This window comes from Sarcophilus harrisii, chromosome 5 (assembly GCF_902635505.1).
Source record: "Sarcophilus harrisii chromosome 5, mSarHar1.11, whole genome shotgun sequence".
Lineage (NCBI taxonomy): Eukaryota > Metazoa > Chordata > Mammalia > Dasyuromorphia > Dasyuridae > Sarcophilus > Sarcophilus harrisii.
Genome location: NC_045430.1, coordinates 272729110 through 272754260, shown reverse-complemented (window position 1 = coordinate 272754260; position 25151 = coordinate 272729110). Strand labels below are relative to the sequence as shown.

The following is a 25151-nucleotide window of genomic DNA, read 5'->3' as shown; positions in this document are numbered from 1 at the left end:
GTTTGTCGGTCTCTTTCTTTTCCTGTCTGTCTATGTCTGTCTGCCTATCTGTGTCTCTCTCCCCTTACTCCCTCACTCTAGAACAAAAGTATCATAAGGCATTGCCTACCTGAGCCTAGTCTGCTCCTACCCCGCGTTAATGCCCTCTCTATTTAATTTAGATTGCGAGTCCAGGAGGGGACTGTGACTGATTCTATATTGGAATAGCCCCTAGCACATTGTTGGCATTTGAATGTAATTATTCAACATGGAATCATTTAATTAGGTAGGAAAAGAAATGGCAGACAATGTTGCACCGGTGACACACCAGAAAACAAATAAGCGGACCGCCCAAAAGCCGGCAACAGCCAGAGAACACCTGAGCTCCCCCGGTTCCCAAGCTCTCTCCTTGCTCTGGACACTCACAGGGAGCTCGGCCCCAGCGGCCAACAGGGACGGTCCGCAGAGGGGGAAGAACTGTCAGGTCCACGCCCTTGAAAGTCTCCGCTCCCTGGGTGAGCCTGAGGAAGGGAAAGGCAGAGACAGGGATGGGGTGAGGGAGCACGAGAGAGCCCACAGACCATGGATGCATGAGCTGGGAATCGGAGACAAGGAGCGCATCCATCCGGATGGGAGAGCCCATCTCCCACCGAGGGGATCTGCTCAGCGGGCAGCTGCAGAGCAGGACAGTCCAAAGTCATTCACTTCCCAGCTGAGGGGGAGACGGGCCCTGGGCCCGGGCAAGAGGAGATCCCGCTTTGGGCCGATCTGAATGCCACCCGGCCCTTTCTCGGGGTCGCAGGAGGGCCCACCCTCTTCAGAGAGTTCTAAACCGTGAAAAACATCAGTGACAAGGACAGTGACTTCAACTGCCTCCACCCCTGAGCGTCTAATTAATGAAACCCTAGTCCTTGCCAGGAGGCATCCGACAGTTCCCAACAAGCCCTGGAAAGCAAGGCTGAGACATTAGTGTTCAAGCGGAGGGGCCCCTCGAGGTCACCCGCTGGTTCTGGAGGTCACCTTGCCAAGCACAGACTTGTGTTGGAGGGCCCGTCTCCAAAGGGGCGCACGCCTGTCAGCGCCGCTCAGGTGTCCCGGCCCAGAGACTGTGTCCGGAACAGATCCACTCGCTGACGGAGAGGCTGGATAGTTGGCAGCCCTCTGGTCTCCCCTTAATGGGACCCTCAGCCGAACGTCTCTCTTGCTCAGCAATGACTCAATGCTGCTGCCGGCTCATCCTGATGCCCGACCCCAGGGAAGGAGCTTGTGCTCCCCACACTTGGACTTCCCAGGCTCAGGCTGTTCAGATGCTTAAAACTTTGGCCCAGGGAACGTGGAATTAGGAAAGCAGAAGACGGGGGACTGGGGATGAGGTCGTGGCTTCTCTCAGCATCTTCCGAACCCAGCTGTCTTTCTAGCCTGGTGATACGTGACCCTCCCATGCACACGCTGGGTTCAGCCAAAGTGGCTTCTGGCTCATCCTGCCTGACACTTTCTGTGCCTTTGCCCGGACTGTTCCCCAGGGTAGAATGGAAGCTCCCTGAGGGTACAGAATCTTTTTGCTGGTTTTTTGTTTTGATTTTTGTATCCTAAGGGCCTAGCGCAGTGCCTGGAACATAGTAAGTACCTAATATTTGTAGACTAATTGATAGCAGGGCTATTAGAGGCTCCTTTAGCCTGCAAGACCAGAGGCAGGGAGGGGACTGACTCAGGAGGAAACTTCTCCCGGAGGGTAAGATTCCAGCTGCTCGGGGGACAGCGTGGCCACCACGGTCCTTCTGTGAGCGATGTTTCAATGAACCAATATCTCTGACCAGCTGGCAAGTCAACTGAGCGCCTGCCAGCCGGGGAGGATTAACTAGGCGCTTAGTCTGCCCGCTGCCTCCTGACCCCAGAGCGAGCTGCAGCCAAACGGGCCTGCAGGGAGCACAGTGGGGCAAACCCAGATTTGTGGCCTGTATGAGCCTGAGCAAGCTGTTTTGCTTCTGTGCCTCAGTTTCCTTATTTGTAAAGTACCCCCTGGGGTTGTTGGGAGCATAAAAAGAGATATTTATAAAGATTCTACACACACACATACACACACACATGTCATGTATGTGTCTGGGACAAAACAAGCATTTGTCAAGTGCCTCCCTTGTACCAGGAACTGTGTGCTACGCAGTGGGGATACAGGCAGGTTACAATCTCACAGGGAGAAAATACTTGGAAGGGAGCGGACAAGAAGGGGGGAGGGAGGTCTGTGCCAGCTATGAAGCCGAGTCTGGAGCATCAGAAGCCGAGCTTCTGGTCTGGAGCCTTCCTCAAAATGGGCATTTGGAGGTTCTGGGGCAGAGGGCAGGAAGCAGGAGAAGGCTGTGGGAGAGAAGGCAAGGAGGAAGGAGTCGGCTCGGGAGTTAGAGGTGGCGCTGGGAAGGGAATCCGGCACAGATCCCTTTGTCCATCAGGGGAAGGACCCCTTCTCAAAATGTTCTCCAACGAATACAACAGAACACACGAGATGACAGAAGAAACCAGTCATCCTGAAACACAGTCCTCCCAATATTTAAAACCGCATCCACAGACCCCAGGTGAAGAACCTCTGACCTAGGCCATCCTTCCTAACCTGCGGATCAAGGACTGAGGTCAATACAGGTCATGCAGGAATCAAGTGAAGCAGAGATTCAGACCCAGTCGTCCAGTCTACAATCAGCACTCGTCACGTGGGACGGGCTGGCGGGGGGGAAGCGCTCCTGCGCTATCTCATTGGTTGGAATTCCTTTTCTTCCGGACAGTCATCTTTAACCAGTGAACATTTGCTCCGTTTATTATTATTTTTTTTTTTTCTGTTCTCTGAAAGTACCTGTGGAGCAATTTCCACAAAGGAGGTGAATTGTGACTCAAGCTCCAAAACGGGGCCCATTTATGCGCACGGATTACACGTGCATAAATTCCTCTTGTCGACTCAAGACCAATAAATAGAAGCCAGACAAGAACACTTCCCATCTGGCTGGAACTGAATGATGAACAGGAACATCGGAGAGGATGAGGAGAGAACTGGAGGGATTCCTCTTCTGGGCTCTATTGCGGGTTACCCGGTCAACATCCTGACCGACCCTTCTGACTACGAAGGCCAAGAGACCCCTGACCTGTTATGAGCCAGAACTTGAAACAAGGTGTTAACTCAATGGAATCAATAGAAACAATGCTTGTGTTTACACCTTTGAGAGTTCACACATTAGATTCACAAGTTGGAAGATTTCAGTATTCAGTATGAGATTCATGAGTTTACACCTCCCATAATCCCACTCTCGGAGGAGGAGTCAACCTTTGAGTTTATACCTCTAAAAGAGCATAAAAAGGAGCTGAGTCAGTGGAGTCAGTCAGTTTGGGAGATGGACAGAGTGAAAGGTCAGTTGGGAGAATAAGAAGCCAGGAGTTGGAGTTGAGCTAAAGGCAAAGGACTAGTAACGAGAGCTCTTGGAACCAAAGAAAACTAACAGGGCTATTTTGGAAGAGACAATAAAAGATTTGAACTTTTATCAGCTGGCTGTGTTTGAGGTGATTATTACTTGGAACTTAAACTGAGGCTGCATCCAGAAAACCTCCCCAAGAACCATCATATATTATACAAAAGAAGAGAACGCTACACTGACCGTGACACTTCATGTTGGAAGGGTGCTCTAGACCCTCAAAGCTCTCACAGAATTCGCAGAACCCAACGTTCCAAAGAATTACTCATTTTTAAAACATCCTCCCCCTCACTGATGAAAGGTCACTCTAAACCAAAGAGAAGGCGTGAGTTACAATAAAATCAATTTGTCATTGGATTTGGCCAGTTTGGAACCGCTCACTTCCAACACTTCCTTCCCTAGCCAGTGAAGAATCAGTTCTCGGACTCAGGAATTCGAATGGGTCCTTTGGTTGTCTTGGATCAGACACAATCGGATAGATGCTGGCTGGGCCCTTGGGACTCAAGGCAGCCTGGAAAGTAGGAGTGGGCAAAAGCGTCAGAAATTTTTGGTGCTTTCTCTGTGGTCTTTGAAGAAAAGACTCAAACAGGAATTTTTTTGATGGAAAAATTATTTTGAGGAAGGAGTTCAATAGCTGTTTTGACATTTTCCTTTTTCCTCCTCCTATTCTGGGCCTCTCTACCATTAAAATCAATTCTGTTTGTTAATCTTTAAACTATTATTTTCAAGAGTAGAAAAATGTTGATTTTAGACATTCAGGGGAAAAGGCAAAAAAACTGATGACTTAAAATCCATGAACTAGTTTTAAAACATAATTCAGTAATGATATTTCAATATAATTGGTTTCCTTTGTTATCATCTATTTTACTGACTGTGTTTAAAAATCTGATTCTGAGAGGAGGTCCCCAGGCTTCACCAGATTGACTACCAAGGGATAAGGTTACATGAAAATTAAAAAAGACTCTGTGTCTTGGAGAAAGGGATTTTGTTCGCCCTTTCGGTCTCAAGTTTGGGGAGCCCAACATTGGTTAGAAAGTGTTTGCTTCATATTCCTAACCTTCCGAGGTCCCACACCTTAGTACATGTGCTAGTCTTAACACAGCCAACTTTGTTGGCAAAAATTAAAAAATAAAAATTCTCCTATAACCAGATTCCATCTGATGCTTCCATGAGTTGCCAAATGTCGTGATGAATGCTCTAGATCTAACCCTTGGTGGGGTTTACAACAGCTCTGCAGGGGCTCTGACTGCCCTGGCTGGAGCAGAGGAGGCCGGACATTGCTGGTTCCCCCTCCTGCCGGCCAAAAGCTTAAGTTAGATGCCAACAGCAGATTAAAAACCCAGAACACTATTTTAAGAATGTGTTCTACTTATTCGTGTCTCTTAGTAGGGCACAAAAGCCAGGATTCAGCTGTTCTGCTCTCATTCGGGTGTCCTGGACATCCAAGCAAAGCCATGGGTTCTCAAAGGCTTGAATCCCCCCGTGTTGGTGACTCCACAGAATGGCTTCTCTGAGTCTGTTGGAGAGAGGGAGGAGGGAGCAGAAAGCTCCTCTCTGTGAGGAGGGCAGAAGATCGGACCTGGGCAGAGGCTTCCCCAAACCGGGCAGGCCCCATGGGTCATGGTGGCGCAGCTTCAGGACCCAAATGTCCACCCCTGTGCTAGCCTGGCAGCCACCCTGGAGGAGCACCATGCCAAAGGGCAGGCGGCCCGGGCTGGAGCTCAGAGCTTTCCAGAGTAACACAGGCCGGCGGCTCGGTCACTGGCTCTGGCTGAGGAAGACTCAAGGCCAAAGGAAAAGCTGGTGGTAGAGTCTGATTAGAACTCAGCTCTCCTGATGCTGGAGAGGCCAGTCTGTCAATCTACATAGATTAGGCACTTACTGTATGCCAAGTCTTGTGATGACTAGCTCATGGTCTCATGGAAGCACCCTAAGTGATGGAAGAGAACCGGGAGAAGCTGTAACTTAACAGCAGGACCAAAAGGTCCGCAGGCAGCATCTGACTGACCGCTCTGGCCTAGAAGGCCGCTCTTGGGTGGTCCGGGGGAGGTTGGGTCCTCCCAGCAGCGGCGGAGGGCGGCGACCAGAGCGGGCCGTGAGTCTCCCAATGAGCACGGGACTTTCCAGTCCCACTGGACCCGCCGCCACCCACTGAAGTCAGGCAAAAGGATCAATTGTGTGCGCCGGAAGGACACGGGCCCGGCCAAGCCTTTGGCGCCATCGAAAACGTTCCATGGACAAAAGCGGCAGCCAGAGCGCAGAGCGAGCTGCGCCGAAGCCTCGGTCCCTCAGCAATAACCGGCATTTGTATCATCCTTACTATTTTGAATAAATTCCGATGACAGCCCTATTTCATTTCTTCATTCAGTTTGGAGGCCAGATGGCATTAGAATCACTCACTGCACCTTGTTGTGCTTAATTACTACAATCAACACACTATTTTCCAAATTAATCATAACAAAGTAATTTCATTAGTAACACAGCAGGCTGTTGAATTATTAGCATCATAACAGTTTGCAAACAATTAAACTTTATTTGAACCTTAAAAATTTGCAGAGTGGAACATTATTGTAAGATCTAATGGCAACAGCGTACAAATTCAGTACAGAGCAAATAATCAAGCAAAATGCTATATAAAATATGACTTACAATCACCTTTGGAAAAAAATTGGTTCTCTAACTGTTCATAGAAAAACAAATAAAAGCAAAGCAAATGCAATGAAAACCCGGCAATTAGCATCTTTCCTGATCCACGTTGTTTAAAATCACATTAAGAATATCATGCTGGACTTGGGTGTGTGACGTTGTCCGGGGAGTAAAGGAAACTTTTCCCTATGACACACAAAGGATTTCAACAAGTATACACACGTGGCTTAGACCCGGATCTAAGGAAACGGGCGCCTTGACGTGATTTTCCCAGTAAATAAGGGCACCCCTTTCTTCACCCTCCCTGGAGGCCCCAGAAAAATGGCAATGTTCGCTGGGGGCCCTGCATGACACCATTAGCGGGAGAGTGTCCGGACAGACATTGTTATTCATCGGTTGGCAAAGGACTCCCTCTCCTGGATTAACAGTTAAAAAAAAAAGAAAGAAAGAAAAGAAAGAAAAAAAAAAAAAAAAAAAAGGAAGGAATTCTCCAAATGTTCTAAATTAGAGATGACTGTAGCCCAGGTGGGGGAAGGGTTTCACAATGGTTCCCCATGTGATGAAAATCTGCTGCCATCTACTGGCCCAATGCGGCAAAGCGAAAAGCTCCCCAGAAGCCAGGCCCATGGGCCTTGCCCTACTTAGGGATTTCTCTCCCCTTACCAACTTAACTCGGAAAATCAAGTTTGCTTTGCTCGTGACATGGGAAGTTTGTCTCCAGACCAAGGTCACTTATTTTTGCTATCTTGGTTTAGATATTCGAATGTAACTGATTTTTAAGACTAAGATGTCATTTTCTTCCTAAGTTACAATGAAAGGACAATTTTTTTTTGTGTGTGGACTTCGGGAAGAGGCTGAGACAAACATAAGTTTGCCAGCTTGACAGTGATGAGAGGAGGAAGATGAACTCCGCCCTGTAGCTTTGATATTGCTAAGTTTTGTCATGTTTGTAAACGTTTTATATTGTTTGAAGAAAGGAGTCCTTGGGAAGGCTACTTCATGCCCACAGCTCCCCAGGAGTGCAGGAGTGGAAGCCCAAGGAGGTGTCACATCTAACTCAATGGCTTGCTCATAAAGAGCCAAAATCTGCCGTAAAGCATCAGAATTTGGGGCCATTTCAGACGCCTGTCTGCCAGAGGGCACGTGCTGCCCGTGGGCCCGGGGCCACTACCGCCCAGCAAGGCTCCTGTCATCGCAAAGCTTGCCTGCCGGAAACTGAGTGCCCCACAGCGATCACCTTTTCTCATTTATAAAGTGCTGGGACTGGACGCCAAAGGTCCTGCCTATCTCTAAGCAATTCTGCCTTTCATCATTCTGCACGGAGTTCACAGGCCAAGTTTAAGATAACAAACTTCTTTCATAAATACAAAGTCAGCCGCTTTCCCATGATGCTCCAGTGACTGGAGCGGAGTAAAACCCACGGCCCCGATGCCCCCGCAGTCTGGTTGCCAACAACCCAAATGGTTTCTAACGACAAAGGGCTTCAGTGGTTCATTCAATGGCACACCTCTTGGATGCTGACAGTCCGTTGTTCTTTTCTTCCTTCTTGAGGTCACATTTCACATGATGTTTGCCAAATTAGACATAAATTCTTTGATGATAAAAAAAATCACTGCTATGTGAAACACCAAAATAAGCCACCCACGGTGTTTTAAGACATTTTCTGAGTGCCAAGGGCCAATTTGCAAACTTTCCTCATTAAAGATAGATTAAATGGAATCGGTGGAATTGTGGCCACAAACCTTCCCTTATAATGAGTAATGGGTATCACAAGACCCCTGATAGGAACAGTCATCTGACATGTGAGAAATCGTGCAGGGGTTCCTCCAAACCAAATGATGGGATTCACACAAAGCAGCTGAATCAATAAAAAGTCTGATGGCTTCTCATGCAAAGTAGCAACAAGTATAATAATTTTACTGCTTGTAGCAGATTGCTCTACATAACTTTCACCTAATTTATGATCATTAAAACATTGTTAAAGGAAGAGTTATAACATTACAGGCAAAAATGAATGGAAAGAGGATATGGATGACTTTTTGAGATGCGGAGAAGAAGATAAGCCATCATTCAAAGCTCAGAGGATCGCGCTAAATCCACGGCGTCTCGGAAAGCTCCATCTTTCTTCGCTTCTAAATGTTAGAATTTGCTGATTAGGAAAAAAAAGTCAAATTTTCAGATATGATTCAGAAGCTCATCAACAGGCCCACAAGTAGGACTTTTACCAAGAAAAGGTAGCTGAGACAAGTAGCTCGTTACCTCCAAGAGAAATTTCACAAAACTTTTTTTAATTTAACTTTTTTTTTTTTAAGGATGGGAAGAAAACAATCTTTGACAGACCCATTCCAACAGTTTCAGAAAAGGGAAAGGCATGTTAAAACAAAATCACCACCACCACCACCACCAACCCAGAACAAGAGAACATATGAGCCATTACAGAAGATTGGATTAAAATGTACTTACCCAGGACTCTCAAATATCATACATCTCCATTATGTAGGCTGTAGGCACCAAGCCAATGGTTCCCTTCATTTCTCCTACCCACCAGCCAAATCTATTGTAGTCCTAATTGAAAACAATATGCAATATTAACCTTTAGTCGGGGATAAACGCAATGCACTTGGTATGCAACTTCTTACAAACATTTTCTTTCTTAGAAAGTTAGAAGGACCTGAACTGAAAATGGAAACATTATCATCTTTCTGTTTCTGGGCACTTTCAAAAATCCTCTTAGATAAAGATTTAAATGAACTTACAAGAAATGTATGTTTATTACTTGGTATAGAAAAAAAAAAAAGAAATGGATGCATCCAATATACTCTGGCCACCTCAGGTGGATTAGCTCTTCTGGCTTTTCTTCAATATTTAAATTCCAGTTTTATGGGATTCTTAAAGAACTCCAAAATAACAGCTCAATCTGAGACCTTCGACCCCGAAATGCAATCATAAGAGGTGAAAGAGGTTGAAAAGTGCAGGTGGGGGCTTCCAGGAAAGCACAAGACAGGACAAGGCTGCAGAGATTATTCTTGGAGCCAGAGAAAAACCAAAAAAAAGACCACACAGACTCACCAAAAAAAGCACACAAAAAAGCACAAAACTCCCACAAGAGTCGTGGGCAGAAGGGGCTACAGTCGATGTGTAATTAGTGTAGGTGATGGAGCATGAACTAGGAGAGAAAGAAATGTAGAAGTAAAATTTTAAGAACTGTTGCCATTTTAAGAGCAGAAAAAAATAAGAGTACCTCTAAAAATTCTAATGGGAAAATAGGATTCTACTGAGAAAGAAAAATGTGATTTTTATGAAGAGTTTCCGAAATCTATCAAGTGTGTGAGGTGAGGCAAGTCTGTACCCGCCCCTCCCACCGGGCAGAGCTCTTCTGCATGTTAGTGTCAGGATGGAATCTGAGACGCAATTTATTTAATTTTACTGAGATACATAAAAAATAAAACGAATTACAAGTTTCAAGAAATATATCTTCCAAAAGCAATCCTCTTGAAGGAGCATTAAGGGGCTTCAATTTAATTCTTTTCTATAAGATAAATATTTTAAAATCAATGCCAACTGCAATCCAATTGATTACGACCGTTCCAACTTCCCAGATTCAGGGATAAACATGTACACACACTGCTTAAGTGAAGGGGAGGAGGACAAAGGGAACAAAGAAATTAAATTTGCAGCGGAATGATTATTAAACCGATACATATTAAGGAGAACCCAATTTAACTGCCCCAATTCGAGTATGTATGACCTAGTAAAATGGGGAGATGAGAGGGCAGAGCAGTCTCCAGTTTCCCCATTGCATCAGGGGGCTCGGAGTAGACCAGTGGAGGAAAAAAGGGAAAAGATGAATATTTTCCCTAAATACAGGCAAGTTATCAGAACTAGGTCTTCTTGAACTTCTGCTTTGCAGAATATCCTTTTCATAAGTAGAAATCGATTCTAGTGTGGCCTGGACATGAGTTAGAGATGAGAGAATGAAATAAATGGTTTGGATGAGCAAGAGAAAGCTGGTAGTGTGAACATTTTCTTATCTGTGAAATGGGTGTGATAAGATTCACAGTATTCACTTTACAAGATTGTTGTAAGGGTCAAATGTGAGCCAACCCAATCCAACAAGTGTTTATCATTGGAATTACCCAATTAAGCATCTGCTGTGTGCAAAGATCATGCATGTGAAAGCTGATATCATCAAATCCTTGAGAAATGCAAACTATCATTAATATCAGCAAACATTTATTAAGTGCCTACTGTGTGTGCCAGGCTCCGTGCTAAGGGCTGGGGATATAAGAAAAGCAAAAGGCAGACCCTGCCCTCCAGGGGCTGATGAGCCAGTTGAGGGTTGTCAGCTACCTAGTCACTAAGGGTGCATTTTTACCACAGACATCAGACTGGGGTCTTTTCCACTTCAGCTATGTGGCCATGCTGCATAGGATAATCGGGGGGCATGGGGCCATAGAGGGAGAACAAGACCCCCTCCTCGGCCACAGCTCCTCATCTGTCAACATATCATCACCCTCCGATGAAGTCATAGCTGTAAAATGTTCTATGGACTTTGAGGAGCTGTAAACCTGCTAGCTAGCGTTCCATTACTTACTATTTCTCAAGCTTTACAAATGCTAAATTTGGGTAATCTTGAAATAATGCTCCTTTCCTCGTTCTCTTTCGAGCAATAAACCTAATTCCTTCCCAGTATAGAATGTCAGAGTTTTCTCTCTCTTCTACCACATGGTGCTCTTTGAGAGAGTCCCATTGAAAATCTGAAAGGGCCAGGGAACAGGCTACCCTCCACTTGTGTCCATATTAAGGAGAACCCAATTTAGCTGCCCCAATTTGAGTATGTGTGACCTAGTAAAATGGGGAGATGAGAGGGCAGAGCAGTCTCCAGCTTCCCCATCACATCAGGAGGCTCAGAGTAGACCAGTGGAGGAAAAAAGGGAAAAGATGAATATTTTCCCTAAACACAGGCAAGTTATCAGAACAAGGTCTTCTTGTCACTGAGGCGCCCATTCAGAGCCACCTCCACGCCAAGTGTCCATGTGCTAACCAACAGGTGACAGGGTCCGAGGTGTTGTACCTCGACCCACAACATGGAAGACCCCTGGTCCCCTGAGAATGAAGGATAACAACCAGAAAGATCTCCCAAACCCCATTTTCTCAGGGCTGTAAGCCACCAAAGTCAAATCATTTAACAAGGGCAGGGTGGAGTGGAGATGGTTTGGGCACTTTGTGGTCCAAATATAATTCTGGGGAACTACTTTAAAATCAGGATTTTAACTGTTTATATTAAAATTAATTCAGGACAAAACACTCATTTTCCTCTTTTCTTCCCTTCACAAATTCAACTTGATTAAAGGCATAATTCCCCTTTCAAAAAACCAAGTTACATTCATTATGCTAGGTTAAAAGAAATCTACTGCCAAATTGGCAAACTCTTCCCCAAAGAAGCAAGGACATGTTTTCCATCATGTAGGATCCCATGCCGTGGGCCGACCAATGAGATTCACCAAGCAGAGAGCCACAGGAAGAAATAACAGGCTGAGTTGCTTCTGCCATAAACAGATGATCTAAAATTCACATGAAAGGGGAAAAAAGTTTTGTACTAAAATGGGTCCTGGGCCTTCTATGTAAATAAGTTAAACAAATCAAGAAACTATGAGATAAATGCTTCCCCAAATATACACTAAAATCTCAGAGAATTTAAATCAGAAAAGTTCATTTAAAAACACCAAATTTTCATATCTTTCCATTTGGAAATAATTTTGTTTTATGCTCCCGTGTGAAGTTAAGAGATTCAATAAAATACAAGCATGTAAAAATCCCGTAAGCTAATTTATGGATTTGTGGCAGCCACTGGAGTGTGGAGACAAGTCTACCAACATCAATGCTTTTACTTTGATCATTACTACCCTTTGTATAAGCCTCCAGAGTCACATGAATCCCAATCAAACCATTTGCAGTCTGTAAATTGGAATGACTGCTTCATAGACTTCCCGGTTCTGGGAGAACGGGATTCCCAACTTTGGCCAGAAGATTCTTTCGTTACCCAGTCCTATGAATATATTCTCCGCCTTGGCTTCCCTCCTCACCCTAAAACAAAGATTTATTATTAATTATAACCTACTCACATTGGAGAAAACACTACAATCAATTCAATGTTATCTTTCTGTCCACATGCCAATGACAGTATTGTTGGATAATGTCACACTTGGGCCATTTTTTAAAAGACCCAACTCTATATAATGACAATAAAAAGGAGAAATAAATAGGTGAATAAACCTGCCCACCTCCTCCACTGCGTTATCTAAATCTCCACGTACTCTTAAAGGTCAGAGAGCCTCCATCCCGCACGGAGCAGATCCCGACAAGGCCGGCTTTCCGGGATCCCTCCCTCCAGTCGGTCTTTGCAGCCACTAAAATGCTAACCCTAGCAAGTGACGAGGCTTCAGGAGGACTGATAAAATAATGAAGAGTCCTTTAATCTACAGGAAACCATTCTAGTCAATTTATAAGAAATATTGCATCCCTTTGTAAGACGTGTAATTATTTTCTATTAATCATGTGCTATAAAGCTACATTATGCGGTTATTCTGTTATCACTAGAAAGAGGCCTGCAGTCACTTCTGACAATGTTAGGTAATTACTAGCACAAAGCTTCTTTCTCCTCCCTGGTAACGCGATCAAGGTCCAGAGGTGTGAGGATGCTCACCGTAGGAAAATAACACTCCAAAGAAACTCAATATCTGCAAAATGAATGGCTCCCAGGCAGAGAGCAATATGGCAGTAAAAGCCCCCCCCAAAAAAAAAAAAATTAAGAAAATGCTCCTAATTGTGCTGAAGAGTGAATGTTTCCTCCCCTGGACACTTTTCTGATTTCAGACTAGGAAATTATTTTTAACCTCTGTTTTGTCTCATGGTTAAAGCACAAGTGACAATTAATAGTTATTAAAGCTGCAAAATCAAGTGATTGTGTCATTTTGAGAATGTTTATGTGAAAGGGAAAAAGCTAGTTTTGGCAAAGTGAACTACAGACTCTGGCCAAGGAGTCAGGAGTCATATTTACTCATTAACTGAACCCTCTCTGCTGGTAGTGTATTATTTTACATTTAAGTGGGGCCATGGCGGTGACTTCAGCCCTTTTCTGAGTGAGGACATCCATTTCTCCTGGGTCATCTTCCACTTTCCAGAAACCATCTGGTCCAAAGCTTCCTTCATATCCTAAGCCTCAGTATTAAGGAGGTTTGGAGGGCTGGGGTGGGGGGCTACTCTTCCAGGCATTGGTTCTCACTGTCTGAAAGCAACAGGTGCGGGACAGGTTAACAGCCTGGACGGGGCGGCTGAAGTCTATTTCCCAAACACACACATGAGCCCTCTGGCAAAACCGAGGGGATTTTATCTACAGACGTCAGCAATTTGCTCATTAGGAGCCAGTTAGTTTCGATATTATTTGTCAGCTTATATGGTATCAACTCACAAAAAGAGCTTTTTAGTCACCCATGGAGAAGAAATGGGGCCGGGAGTCGAGTTTTTCCCAAACAGGGGCACGCGCCTTTTGAATACAATACCTACTCAAAATATTTCAATATTTGCCTCAGCGCCTCCTAATATAGTCTCAGGACCATATTAAGGAAGGCCCACCCCCCTGGAAGCCCCTGCAAAGTTCCTGCCGACTGTCCCTCCTTTGTGTGACCCCCAAAAAGCAAATGAGAAACAGACAAATCTGAGGGGGAAAAGTCAAGAGGCAGCTTCCATGCGACTGCTGAAATGATGGTTTAGTAGTCGCCCCTCACACAGAAAGCTCTGATTTCTTTGGAACTTAAGCAGCTGGAAGCCCAGTTTTGTTGTTTTGTTGGCAGGGGAGGAGTGGAAGGATGAGAACAGGGAAATGCAGGTGGAGGAAACTGAGTAACCCCCAAGGGCGGCACAGCTACAGGGGCACACACACACCTCTGCGGGAGACACCTGGGGCAGTGGAGAGAGCACCAGGTGCGGAGTGGTTCAAATTCCACTCATGACCTTCTCCTTGCACAGCCTCAGCTTCCCCGAGTGTAAAACCAAGATCTTGCGAATATTCCACACCTGGGTTAGTCTTTCAATCCGATTTAAACTAGGCAGTGGGGGAAGGGGAATAAATCATGGGGTATTTAACTTAAACTTTTCAATGCCTTTTTGTGTATGTGTGTGTATACTTATACAGCCGTCAGGGAGACTCACCTCCCTGAGTTCAAATCCAGCCTCAGGCACCTGGAGCAGTCACTTCACCCTGCCTGCCTCAGTTTCCTCATCTGTAAAATGAGCTGAAGAAGGAAATGGCAAACCGCTCCAGTGCCTTTGCCAAGAACGACCCAAATGAGACCACGGAGAGTCATGAATGAACCAGAACATATGTGCCCATGTGGGCACAAGCACCGCGCCATGTAGGGGATGTGGCCTCCTTCTGGGAAGGAGGTGCAAAGCCTTGGACCAGAGCTGCTTCCCCTTCCTTTGGTCTTTTTTTTTTTTTTTTTTTTAATTTTAAAAACTCATAAAAGCTACCACCTGGCAGTCCCATCTGCATTGGCCGAGCGCATGCTTTGAAGTGAGTCTGTCCTGCCAATCCCCTGCTTTTCTCTTGCGCCAAAGGCCAGGCCTTCTGGAGCCCCCTCGGCCACTCCTGCAGGATGAGAAGGAAGGCTTAGCCTCAGAGGGCACTTCCATGATTCCCAGAGAACACGTGACCTGAGAAGAGAACAGGGGTGTCCGGCGTCTCCTGATCCTGGCCAGGCTCTCCCCGCCCCCTCTAAGAAGGATTTCAGAGACTTTGGATTTACTTTTCTGTCTCTTTCTTCACCCCATGATTTCCCTGATGGCTGAAAGTACTTCCTAGTTTTAATCCCCGGTTCCTCACACCTAGTAGGGGAATAATAAAGCTCGCTGAATCAAACAGAATGTCAGGCCAAATAACTCCCCCTCAGATACCGAGGCAGAAATGACCACATTTCGTACAATCCAGACTCATGAATACGTTGCTCTCCTGTTTTAAGCTCAAAGTGCATAAACAGTAAAGCCGAGTAAACAAGTTTAAACTGAGCTTTGGCTGTTAGTGCTCGATCCCTGAAAATCACTGAAAAGGTTCATTTGTCTCAGAAGGATTTGGCTGTCTGGCCTGTTAAATAAATCAAAGCCCAGACCATCACTGTGGAGTTACCGCTCACTTTGTGGGGATGTAACCTTCCCATAAAACACACAAAAACTTGTGCTGTTTATACTTGAGAATGTATTGAGTTGTGTAAAAAAAAAATCCTCAAAAACAACTTCAATTCAAGTGTTAATGAAAATATTTTACTGCAGGGATGAGGGAAAATATTTCTGGTTTAGGCAAATCTCAAATGTCCCTAGAAAACAGCTCTTGGCCCCCCAACTCTGGTTCACTTAAGATGCCCAGTAGAGAAAGCCCCAAAGTCCCAAGTTTTAGGTTCTCCCTGCAAGGCGAATGGCCCTTGGATTGATTATTGGTAAAGTGCAAAGGTTAAAATTCTGAAAATGCCACAGACACTTTGAAGAAGAGAATGAGCTGAGCCAGGAGTCCCCTGACAGCTGCTAATTGGGAAGAGTGAGAACGGGAAGGGGGAGGACTCCATTCGGCTGACTCTTCATAATAATACAACGTACAATGTTTACTTCGGGATCAAATGGTGCCATTAGTCAAGGGCCTCCTGCATGTTAAACCGTGTGGACCCCCTTCTCCCGCCAACCATATTTTGTGGTAACCATGTCACAAAAGTCTTTCTCGAGAAATCAAAGCCACAAAATTTTAAAAAAGAACAAAGACCAAAATTCGGTTCAATAAAGGTGGGCTCTAATGCCAAAGCCAGTGAAAGGCGTCTCCCCCGAAGCCCACAAATGGGGACTCAGTGCCGGCTATTCCACAAGGTGACAGTTCTTCCATCCTCAAGAAATGGGGCCTTTGTGAAAACTATCTGCAGCTTCAGGAGAAAAGGAAAAGTGGTGGCGACCCGGAGGATGTTCCAGGGGGCACAGCCAACCATGTTGCATTATATGTCACCGTACAGACACAAATGCACATCTGCCCAAAGCTGCTTTTGACCGGCTTCATCCGGTCATGGAAGATCCTGATGCTGGAATTCTGGAGGGTGTTTCTGCCAGGCCAGCGGGGGGTGGGGGTGGGGGTGGGGTGGTCCATCCTTGCTGAAGGAGGCGATATTTCGGTTAAACTCGGCATCCTCGCCAAGTTTTCCTTTTCATGGTTAGCGCCGATTTCTGGCTGACACGGACTTGTCAAGCCAAACTGCCTTTGACTTTCCGGCACCATTTTGGGTGGGAGAGGGTGGATGATCCCTGCACCGCTCCCCTGGAGCCACTAGATGGCGTGAGAACGGTAAAGGCCGACTCTTGGGCCAGCCCCTGATGGGAGCCTTCATCAGGGGCTGCCCAAGGCCCAGCAGTAGCTTGGATCTGTGCAAAGATCCCTGGGGCCTCCCTGGCCACCTGGGGGCTACGTGGGTCTGGGCTCAGAGGGGCGGCCTTGTTAACAGTGTAGGGGCCCCAGGAAGGGCCCAGAGAGCCAGGCAGGCAAGGCCAAGGCCATTTCCTCTTAGGGAACAGAAGTCCTCAGGCTCCTCTGGGTCCTTTCCACGTTCCCCAGGTGTCTGTGGCTGGCCCCGGTTATGGGAGAGAGCCCTGAACAGCCAGGGCTTCCCTGGGGAGGCTCATGCCCCTCTCAGACCCAGAGCGGCCGGCGTGGCCCCTGCCCGTGCCTCGCTTCCCTTCCCTTTTCTCCCTCACGCTCCTCGTGCCATCAGGATCCTGGGAGCTCCGGGCGGGCAGAGGGGCACCCCTGCGTGGCCTGGGACTGGTACCCAGCCAGGAGTGCCTCCAGCAGCGCCCTCAGGGAGCCGTCCCTCAGCTTCTGCTGGTCTAGATTTGGCCGTGGGAGGAGCCTGGGCGGGGGAGTCAGCAGTTGGGGTTTCATTTTACAGAGGAGGAAACAGGACAGGAAGACTCAAGGACTGAGCTGAGGCTGCCCCACAGCCGGGTACTCCCTCAGAGAGGGGGGCCTGATTGTGCCCCCCAACTTTCCAACATCCTCTCGCTCAGTCTCCTCTCACATCAAGGGAAAAGCCCCCACTTTTATCCTGCCATTTAAACACCCCAGGGGCTCACTCCTTCACGGCCCTTTGATGCCTGGGAGCAGAGACTCGTGGGTGGCTGCAGAGGGGTCCCGAGGGAATGGAGGCAGCCGGTGGCCCCCCAAGGCACCTGCTGGAGCAACCTCCTCCTCTGCCTGGCCTCCCGCCTCATCCTGGGTGGCAGAAACCCCCTCCCCTCCGGAAGGACGCCACACCTCCGCAATTATGTTTTAATGACAGTTCCATGTTAACACAAAGTCATCTTCAGAGCTTAATTTCAATTATGGGCCCGAGATGGGAGGTGATGCCATTAGCCGGCTACAAGCGATCGGGCAGCTGAGGGCACCACTGGCACTCGCCGGTGGCACCTGCCCGGTAATGAAACGCCTGATCCTTACCGCGGCAGCGCCTCCCCAAACAGCCCGCGCATCACCTTAGAAAACAACAAAGAAAAAGGAAGCTGTCCGATTTTAAAAGCGGAAAAAATGTCCCCGAGGTCCACAGGCTTTTACCTAGCAAGGACGTCCAGGGCAGCTGGGAGTTATGTGGTGGCTACAGAGAGCAGGCTGTGAAGTCCAGGAAAAGTCCCCGGCCTCTCTCTGAGGCTCAGGGAGGGCAGCCCCCTACGCTGGGAAGCCCCAAGTGCAGCCCCAGGGCTTTTCTCTCTCTCCCTCAGTCCAGATCCACAGCACGCCTGGGGCAAGAAGCCTGGATCCGGAGTCTGGGGCCAGAGTGGACCCTCGCCCTGCTGCCTGTCCTGGCTAGTCAGCCGGGTAACCTCGGCCTTTTCCTTCCGTGACCTTGGGTTTATTATCTGCAACGTCAAGGGGCTGGACTCCAGGCAGCATGGCGCAGCTCTGGGATCGGAGGACCTGGGCTACCTCCCTTGGGAACCTCCTTGGAGCTTCCTCGTCTGTGAGAGAGCCGGATGAGGCGACCTCCGAAGGCCACTGCCGCTGTAGGAGCCTGAAATTGTATGGCTGGAGTCATGGGGGACACGGTTCCAGTCCCAGGCCCGACATGTCCTTAACTAGGGAGCAGCTTGGGGGCGCCATGGTGCAGAGGGCTGAGTCTGGACTTGGGAAGATGCGAGTTCAAATTCCGTCTCAGACACTGACTAGCCATGAACCTCTTTGTCCGTCGCAGTCGCCTCAACTGGAAAATGGCAGTCTCTGTCTCTTAGAGACGCCAGGATCACATGAGATAATAGTGGTAAGAGTGATAAGAGTGCGCAGCACACTGCCCGGCACACAGTAGGTGCCTCATCAATGGCCATTTCTCTCCCTGTTCCCGGGTACCAGATGTGGAGTTGATCCCTTCCAGCTCTAGGATCTTATATAACTAAGACATCGTGAGGTCATTCTTCAAGAACCTTAAAAATGCTCCTGAAAGGCACAGAGACTGACCACCAAACTCCCATCCAAAGGAGCCTCTGGATGAGAAGTGGAGCCGATAAAAAAACTACTTCACCATAAGCTAAATATGAGAGAGGCTGGATGGGAGTCTCCCGAGGGCAGGGCCTGGACTGTATCCCCCCAGAACCTCCCATGCTTAGTAAGTGGTTCTTGAATGAAATCGGATCGGTGTGTCCCATGGGCTCTGACCCAAAAGTCTGTCTTTTTCAAATTGTTTCCTAAGCCTTTGTGTTATGATGGATAGAACACTTTCTCTGCTAAGAGCTTGAAGTGTTTTCATATATATCATCACATTTATTTCTATAACATCCCTATAAAGTAGAGAGAGAAAGATATTGTCTATGTATTAACGTTGGAGAAATTGGGTCGTGGAGACGTAGCCAATCCAAGGTCAGAGAGTTAATCAGTGCCAGACTCAGAACTCTTTGCCAAGACACGGTTCAAGACATTATATATTTAAGAACAGAAAGCTTCTGACCAGCCCCACAGCTTAAGAAGGAAAGTTCGGCACGACAGAGCAGCACAGAGCCATTAGCGTATTTCTGTTCGCATGTGTGCATGAGTGCGTCGGCATGTACATACGTGTGTGTGTGTATGTATCCCCAATTAAACAAAGTCGCACAACTAACAATATCCCCCAATCCGCTGGAATAAAAAAAAATCCATTAACTTTAAATGGTCGAAACATTCATTGTGTTTACACAAAGATGAAAAATTTCTTCTATAAACAGTACTTCCAGGAGTGAATGGCGTATCAAATCAGAATACACATAGAAGAATAAAAAAGGAAAAGGAAATAAAAACATAATAAATAACAGAAGGCTTCACAATGCTAACTTTCACCTAAGTACATTGTTTCTGGATAAGCTGGTTAATGGATGTGTGCCAAGATTCAGAGTGATGGGTAAACACACTTTTAAGTTGAATCCTGTTATCTGATTGTGTTTAAATTTTGATTACATTTCACTTGACAAAATAATTAATTATTGTGAACTTCTAATTGTTAACAAGGACCTTGGAAAATGCCAGTGGGTATATTTTTTCCCATATTGTATAACCAAACATTTGAAGCTGATTTCCCCCCCCCCTTTTATGGTCATCAATTTTCATTGCCTACCTTGCTGAGAATGTAGATAACGTCACCCCGTTTAAATGACAACTCGTCGGGAACAGTCCCTGTGCAGTCCCACAGGCCTTGGTAAAAATTAGCATAATCGGTGCTTTTATCTACTGGAAAGAAGGAAGAGAAAACATGAGTTATTATCTCTCATGTAACAAGACCTCATTTTTTATTAACCAATTAGCAATTAATGCTCCAAATGTAAACTACTAACATTTTTTAAAAGACAAGAATCTTGACCTAATTCAAAGATTTTACCTATAAGAATTCTGCTCACATTACATGATTTTTCCAAATGTTACACTTTTTAGCATTTAATTTTACTTGATTTTTTATTTTCATTTCCACCTAAGACATGAAGCCAAAGCAGATTCTGAAGAAACCGGGCTCAAAAACTCACTTCCAGGATACTTTAAGCTACAAGCCAGGTTTGTTTGCATCTGACTCAGAAGATAAACATGTTATACCATGTAATGAGCGATATCTGCAAGAAGGGCCTAATGATAATTTATGAACCATCTTGCAAGACTTGGGACACTGGATAAAAAACAATAAATCCAAGTCACATTAACAACAGCCTGTTACGGGAGAGTTAAGGAGGAATCGCCAACCCCCCAAACTCTTTATTTCTCACTGTATTTGCTGAAATGTTATCGCAACTTTGAAAGTGCAGATGAGGAAGGTTCATCTTTTGACCCCGATTTTTGGCTGCCTTCGTTTGGGAGGTTGAGCTCTGAATAAACATGCAGCGTGCACTGGCGTTCGAAACGCATCCTTCTAGCAACATAAGCACAATGGATGTGCTGTGTTCAAACTGCCATACAGACCATTAACTGATTGATTATTTAGCACTCTTTGCTCTGTAATACCACAATCACAGAGTAATAAATGCTTTGTCAGACACTCCCGACGCCACGCACATCTCCTGAAAGCCACAGGACAGAGCAAAATGCAACGGGGCCTCTGCAATGATGAAATTGGCTTCCTGTTCTTAATTCCACGATAATTGAGTTTTGATGAGTTAACTCAGGGAGAATGGAAGAAGGCCTAGCGGGGAGACGCCCACATATCCAGGAGCCAGACAGAACATTCATGTGCCCATGACTACCATCACAGGACGTCATCTCGTAATGTGAGAGAATAAAGAGAGGGATGGAGGCCGAGTGCCGACTGTCACCCGTTCTGGCTTGTCGGCAATCCGGCACGGACTCCGGCATCTGTGTGCCATTAGGCCCATGATCTATTACAGTCTTTTGAACAAAGGGTTAAAATTATAAGAAATTAATGAAATCTTCAGTAACTGAAACCAGAATATTAACCTGAATGGGGCAAGTTGCCCAACAGCTCTTTTAATTCCCATCATCCTTCTGAAAAAATAGCCCTCTCTCACCAAAAGAGTCTTTTCTGACTTTCTTGAAAAGAAGCAATAAGCAAAAGACCCCTGATCTCCCTGCCTTAGTCTCCAGAGGCTCATGCTGGCAGCAGCAGGAGAAGGCTATGGACCCTGGAACCCAGGCCAGGCCAGGAAGCCCTGCCCCTCTAATTCTCTACACTGGCTGCCTGGCTGCCTCTTCTCTGGAAGAACACTAGAGGGCACTCGGGCTGGCCACATCATCCCAAACATGGGATTTTTAAAAACTACTTAACAACAAAGTGGCTGATTTCTGTAAAAAGAAAATATTTATTTAGACAAAACAGTAACCTGGAAGCTGCCACATCGCAGGAGCATCAGATGAGATCGTGGAGCTCCTGCCCAGTTGGTTGAGGTCAATTTAAAAGTCAAGGTTCTGGACTGAAGAGAAGTGGGCCTCCTTATGTGTTGCCTCCTCACCAGTTAGCTGGGGGCCCCAAGGTGCATTTTGCTCACTCCTTCCCCTGGTCCCCTAATCAGCTGAGAGCCCCATTCTATGTCTCACCTCCCTTCTGCCTGCCTCCAGTTAGCTGAGGGCCCCTCCCAATTAGCTGACAAAGAGCGACATTTGCACAGTGGTGTCCCTCTCTACCCTCCACACTGCCCAAGCTTTAGCCCAAGAATGCTGAAGACACATGCTCTGGCTGAGAACTCGGAGAAAGCTGTTCTTTTATGGCAGGGCTTTCCCAGATGTCCCTGGGATATCTTCTTTTTATATTTGCAACCACAAGTCGCTTTCCCCAGACAGATTTGCAAAAGAAAGGGGATGTTGGAAAAGAAAAGCCCATGGTGATTTCTAACAGATAATCCCTATCACATTGGGGTCTCTTTTCCCATGGATGCACTTGGTGAAACTCCCATTAAGACTAATGGAGTTCCACGAGCACATCGAGAGACCCCTGCCGGGTGTAAGACGCCTCGGTCTCGATGTACACCCTGAGTGCTTCACGAAGTCTCGGTGCTGTCAGGAGGAGGCCAAGCTGGGACCCGGCCCTGCTGAAGAAGCTGCCTTCCTCCCAGCTGATCCCGTCTTCTGTCCCACATGGGAACGCCAGGGTTGGGGGCAAGTCAGGTTTGATGGAAACATGAATAGTCACAATACCAAGAGGGTTATAAGCACCGAGGTACCGATGTTAACAAACCTACAGGCTGTAAAGAGACTGTAACGAGGGAGATGATGCTAGGGAAAGTAGAGCCACAATTACCTCCATCTTCCTGGGACGGCAGTGAGTAAATACTGGACGTGGGCTAAGAACATGAAAAATCCAGCCTAGGAATCATTCTAATCCCGGGGGACCGGACGCATCTCTGATTATTAAAGAAAAAAATGTTGCTCTACACCTACATTACATTAAGGCTAGACACATCCTCAGAAGCAATCTTTCTTAAGCAAAGACCCTTCCAGGGAGGAGTGGGATTGTTTACTGTGCTCGGGACATAACGAGATGGATGGGCCCGAGAGAATCCCGGGGCCCAGCCTGAGGAAGCCGGCCCTGGGCAGCTGTGCACACTCATGTACAAGTTGGTCTGCTCAGAGCTTTTCGTCCTGGGCATGGGTTACTACTCCCGGCCGGCAGATTCCAAAATTATGAGAAATACCTTCTTGTGTCTTACAATGGTAAGAATAAAGAGCAGCAAAAGAAACTGAGGCAATCATATTCTGGAGCGGTCCTTTCTCTCTCTCCCTTTAAGTCCAGGACAGCAGGAAGGTCACGGGAGTCTGAATTCATGAATTCTGAATTAGCCTGAACAACTAATACATTCACCCTTGGCAATAATGCAATGGATTTAAAAGTTTTAATGCTTCCAAGAACACGCCCACAGGCTGTGCAAGATGATAGCATCATGTTTACAGGAAAAGAACAAGGCAGAGGCAGCCTGGGCTCCAGACAATTGTTCAGGCCCAGGGCCCTGCAAGTCGGAGGGCAGACATCCGAAGCGGCCTCTGCCAATTGCCTTCAAGAGTCAGACCCTCAAGGCCACAAAAAAGGCCAATATCAATAAAAATGGGAGCAAGTAAGAATTTGAAAAGTATCATTGGTGGGGAATGAAAGCCCAGCTTTTCTTGTGTTTAAATATCTTTAAAATCCTGCAATTGTGTGTGTGTGTGTGTGTGTGTGTGTGTGTATGTATGTATGGGGGTATATGTTGTGTATGTGCTGTGAGTGTGTGTGTGTATGTTGTGTGTGAAAGTGTGTATGTAGTGTGTGTGTTGTGTATGTGTGTGAATGTAAGAATATGTGAGTGTATGTGTAAGTGTGTGTGAATGTGTATGGTGTGTATGTGTGTGTGAGTGTGTGTATGTGTATGCTATGTGGTGTGTGTGTGTGTAGGTGTGTGTGGTGTGTGAGTGTAGCAGAATTATTCAATGTGGAAAACACATAACATTCTTGGGCAAGGTTAGAAGTTCATGTCATGTGATGCTCAGCAAGATGGGAATCCCCTTGTCAATTTGCTGCCCGACCTGGCAAACAAACTTCTCGGGTTACCTACTGGCGGCCCAGGAAGTCTAAGGTCACCGCTGTGCAAAAGCATCTGGGCTGCTGCTTGATGGAGAAGGGTCTGGGCCCTGCTTGATTTCCTGAGCTCCCCTGACGGGCTGAGCAGGCCAAAAAGCCCCAGTGGGCCGCACTACTCCAGAGACTGTGACAAATAAGGTTTCCTCGAGCCAGATTATGTGCGGCCGTGCTGACTGTCTTTCTGGTGAGGGCTCGCCTCCCACATCTGGATGCGGGCTGACCGCCAGACCCTGTGCTCTTGGCCAGGGTTTCCTGAACCCTCTTACTACCAGAGGAACGCAAGCACGGGAATGAGCCGGGAGCCCGGGCAGGCCCGGGCCTGGCCACCAGGGCGAGGGCCTAAGGGGGGACGCCCTCATCCGGGCTTCCTTTCTGAGAAAAGCCAGCCCCGAGCCTGTCCAGCGACCTGCTCCTGCTTTCCTGTGTCGGGCCGGAAGCCGGGCCTCTGCTTCCTTCCCACATGTCACAGGAGGAAGGGCTCTGGAAAGCAGCTTCCTGAACACACGTTGCTTGTCCCCTCCAAGACAGCCCTGGGAGAGTGATGGATGAGACTGTGACCGAGGGGAAGGTGACCAGGCTACGATCCTCTGTGGGACGCGCCAGGGCAGGGCCGACCCGGCCACGGCTGACGGTGGCCGGCGAGAGGTGCAAAGCCCTGATAAGAAGCCACTCTCCCCTCCCTCCTCGGGCCGGAGAGGGGGTCTGCTCTCGGCCGGGTCGGCCCGCCGGGACCAGGTGCCGCAGGCCCCAGGGCGCCGGGCCAAGAGGAAGCCGGTAAGGAGGCCGGTCCTTCCCGTCCCCAGACCCGGCCCCTGTTTCTGCTGCTGTCACTGGACGCTGGCATTTCTGACCCAGTCCGTTGGCCTCCCGTGCTAATCATATGCAATGAAGATATGCAGGGCCAACATTTAAACCGGCTGCGGATCAATTAGCGGTCTTAGGTTTATCTGATTTTTATCAAAGAAGACAGAGCTGTGGGTCGATCGTCAGAGCCTGTGTCAAGTTGACCTTTTCAGAGCCGTCTACGTCGCCGGTCCCCCGGGCAACTTGTTGTCCCCTGCTCCTCTCTGAATGGCAGAAGTCTGTTCTGCTCAAGCACAAAGTATACACAGATGTCTATATTACATTCTTATAGGTTTGACAGCGACTGCATGTTGTATCTATAAACTGTCCTTTAGCCATGACACTTCCTCAATGATGATAAGCTAATTTATGCAACTAAATCTCCTTTGTGCAGAAATGAAAGCTAATTGAGTCATTACAGAGTAATTCAGGAAGGAATACCTTGTATAAATTGGCTTACTTTATAAATCCTTCTCAAGCGGTTTTCATGCATCCTAAGTGGGGCTAAGCAGCCCGCTGCTGTCTCGAGACCCCCAGACCAGAGGTGGCCCCTGGGGGACCTTCAAAGCCATTCCAAAATGGGGCTAAGTGCCCCGCTGCTGTCTTGAGACCCCCAGGCCAGAGGTGGCCTCTGGGGGACCTT

The 25151-nt window shown here is 47.2% G+C and overlaps 1 protein-coding gene across 4 annotated transcripts in view; it reads right to left on the bottom strand.

Annotated features, from left to right (window-relative positions):
- Positions 1-5937: 5937 nt before the first annotated feature.
- The window catches only part of SKAP2 (src kinase associated phosphoprotein 2), a 151053-nt gene continuing 131839 nt past the window's right edge, over positions 5938-25151 (bottom strand). For 2 of the 4 annotated variants that reach the window (XM_031940535.1, XM_031940532.1), the window contains exons 11-13: positions 19733-19845; positions 8538-8639; positions 5938-8223 (exon numbers count right to left, since the gene is read on the bottom strand). In XM_031940535.1, coding sequence (XP_031796395.1) covers positions 8547-8639; positions 19733-19845 — 206 coding nt within the window. In that variant the 3' untranslated portion in view covers positions 5938-8223; positions 8538-8546. The remainder of the gene's footprint in view (positions 8224-8537; positions 8640-19732; positions 19846-25151) is intronic. The other 2 variants (XM_031940534.1, XM_031940533.1) reach the window with 2 other exon arrangements.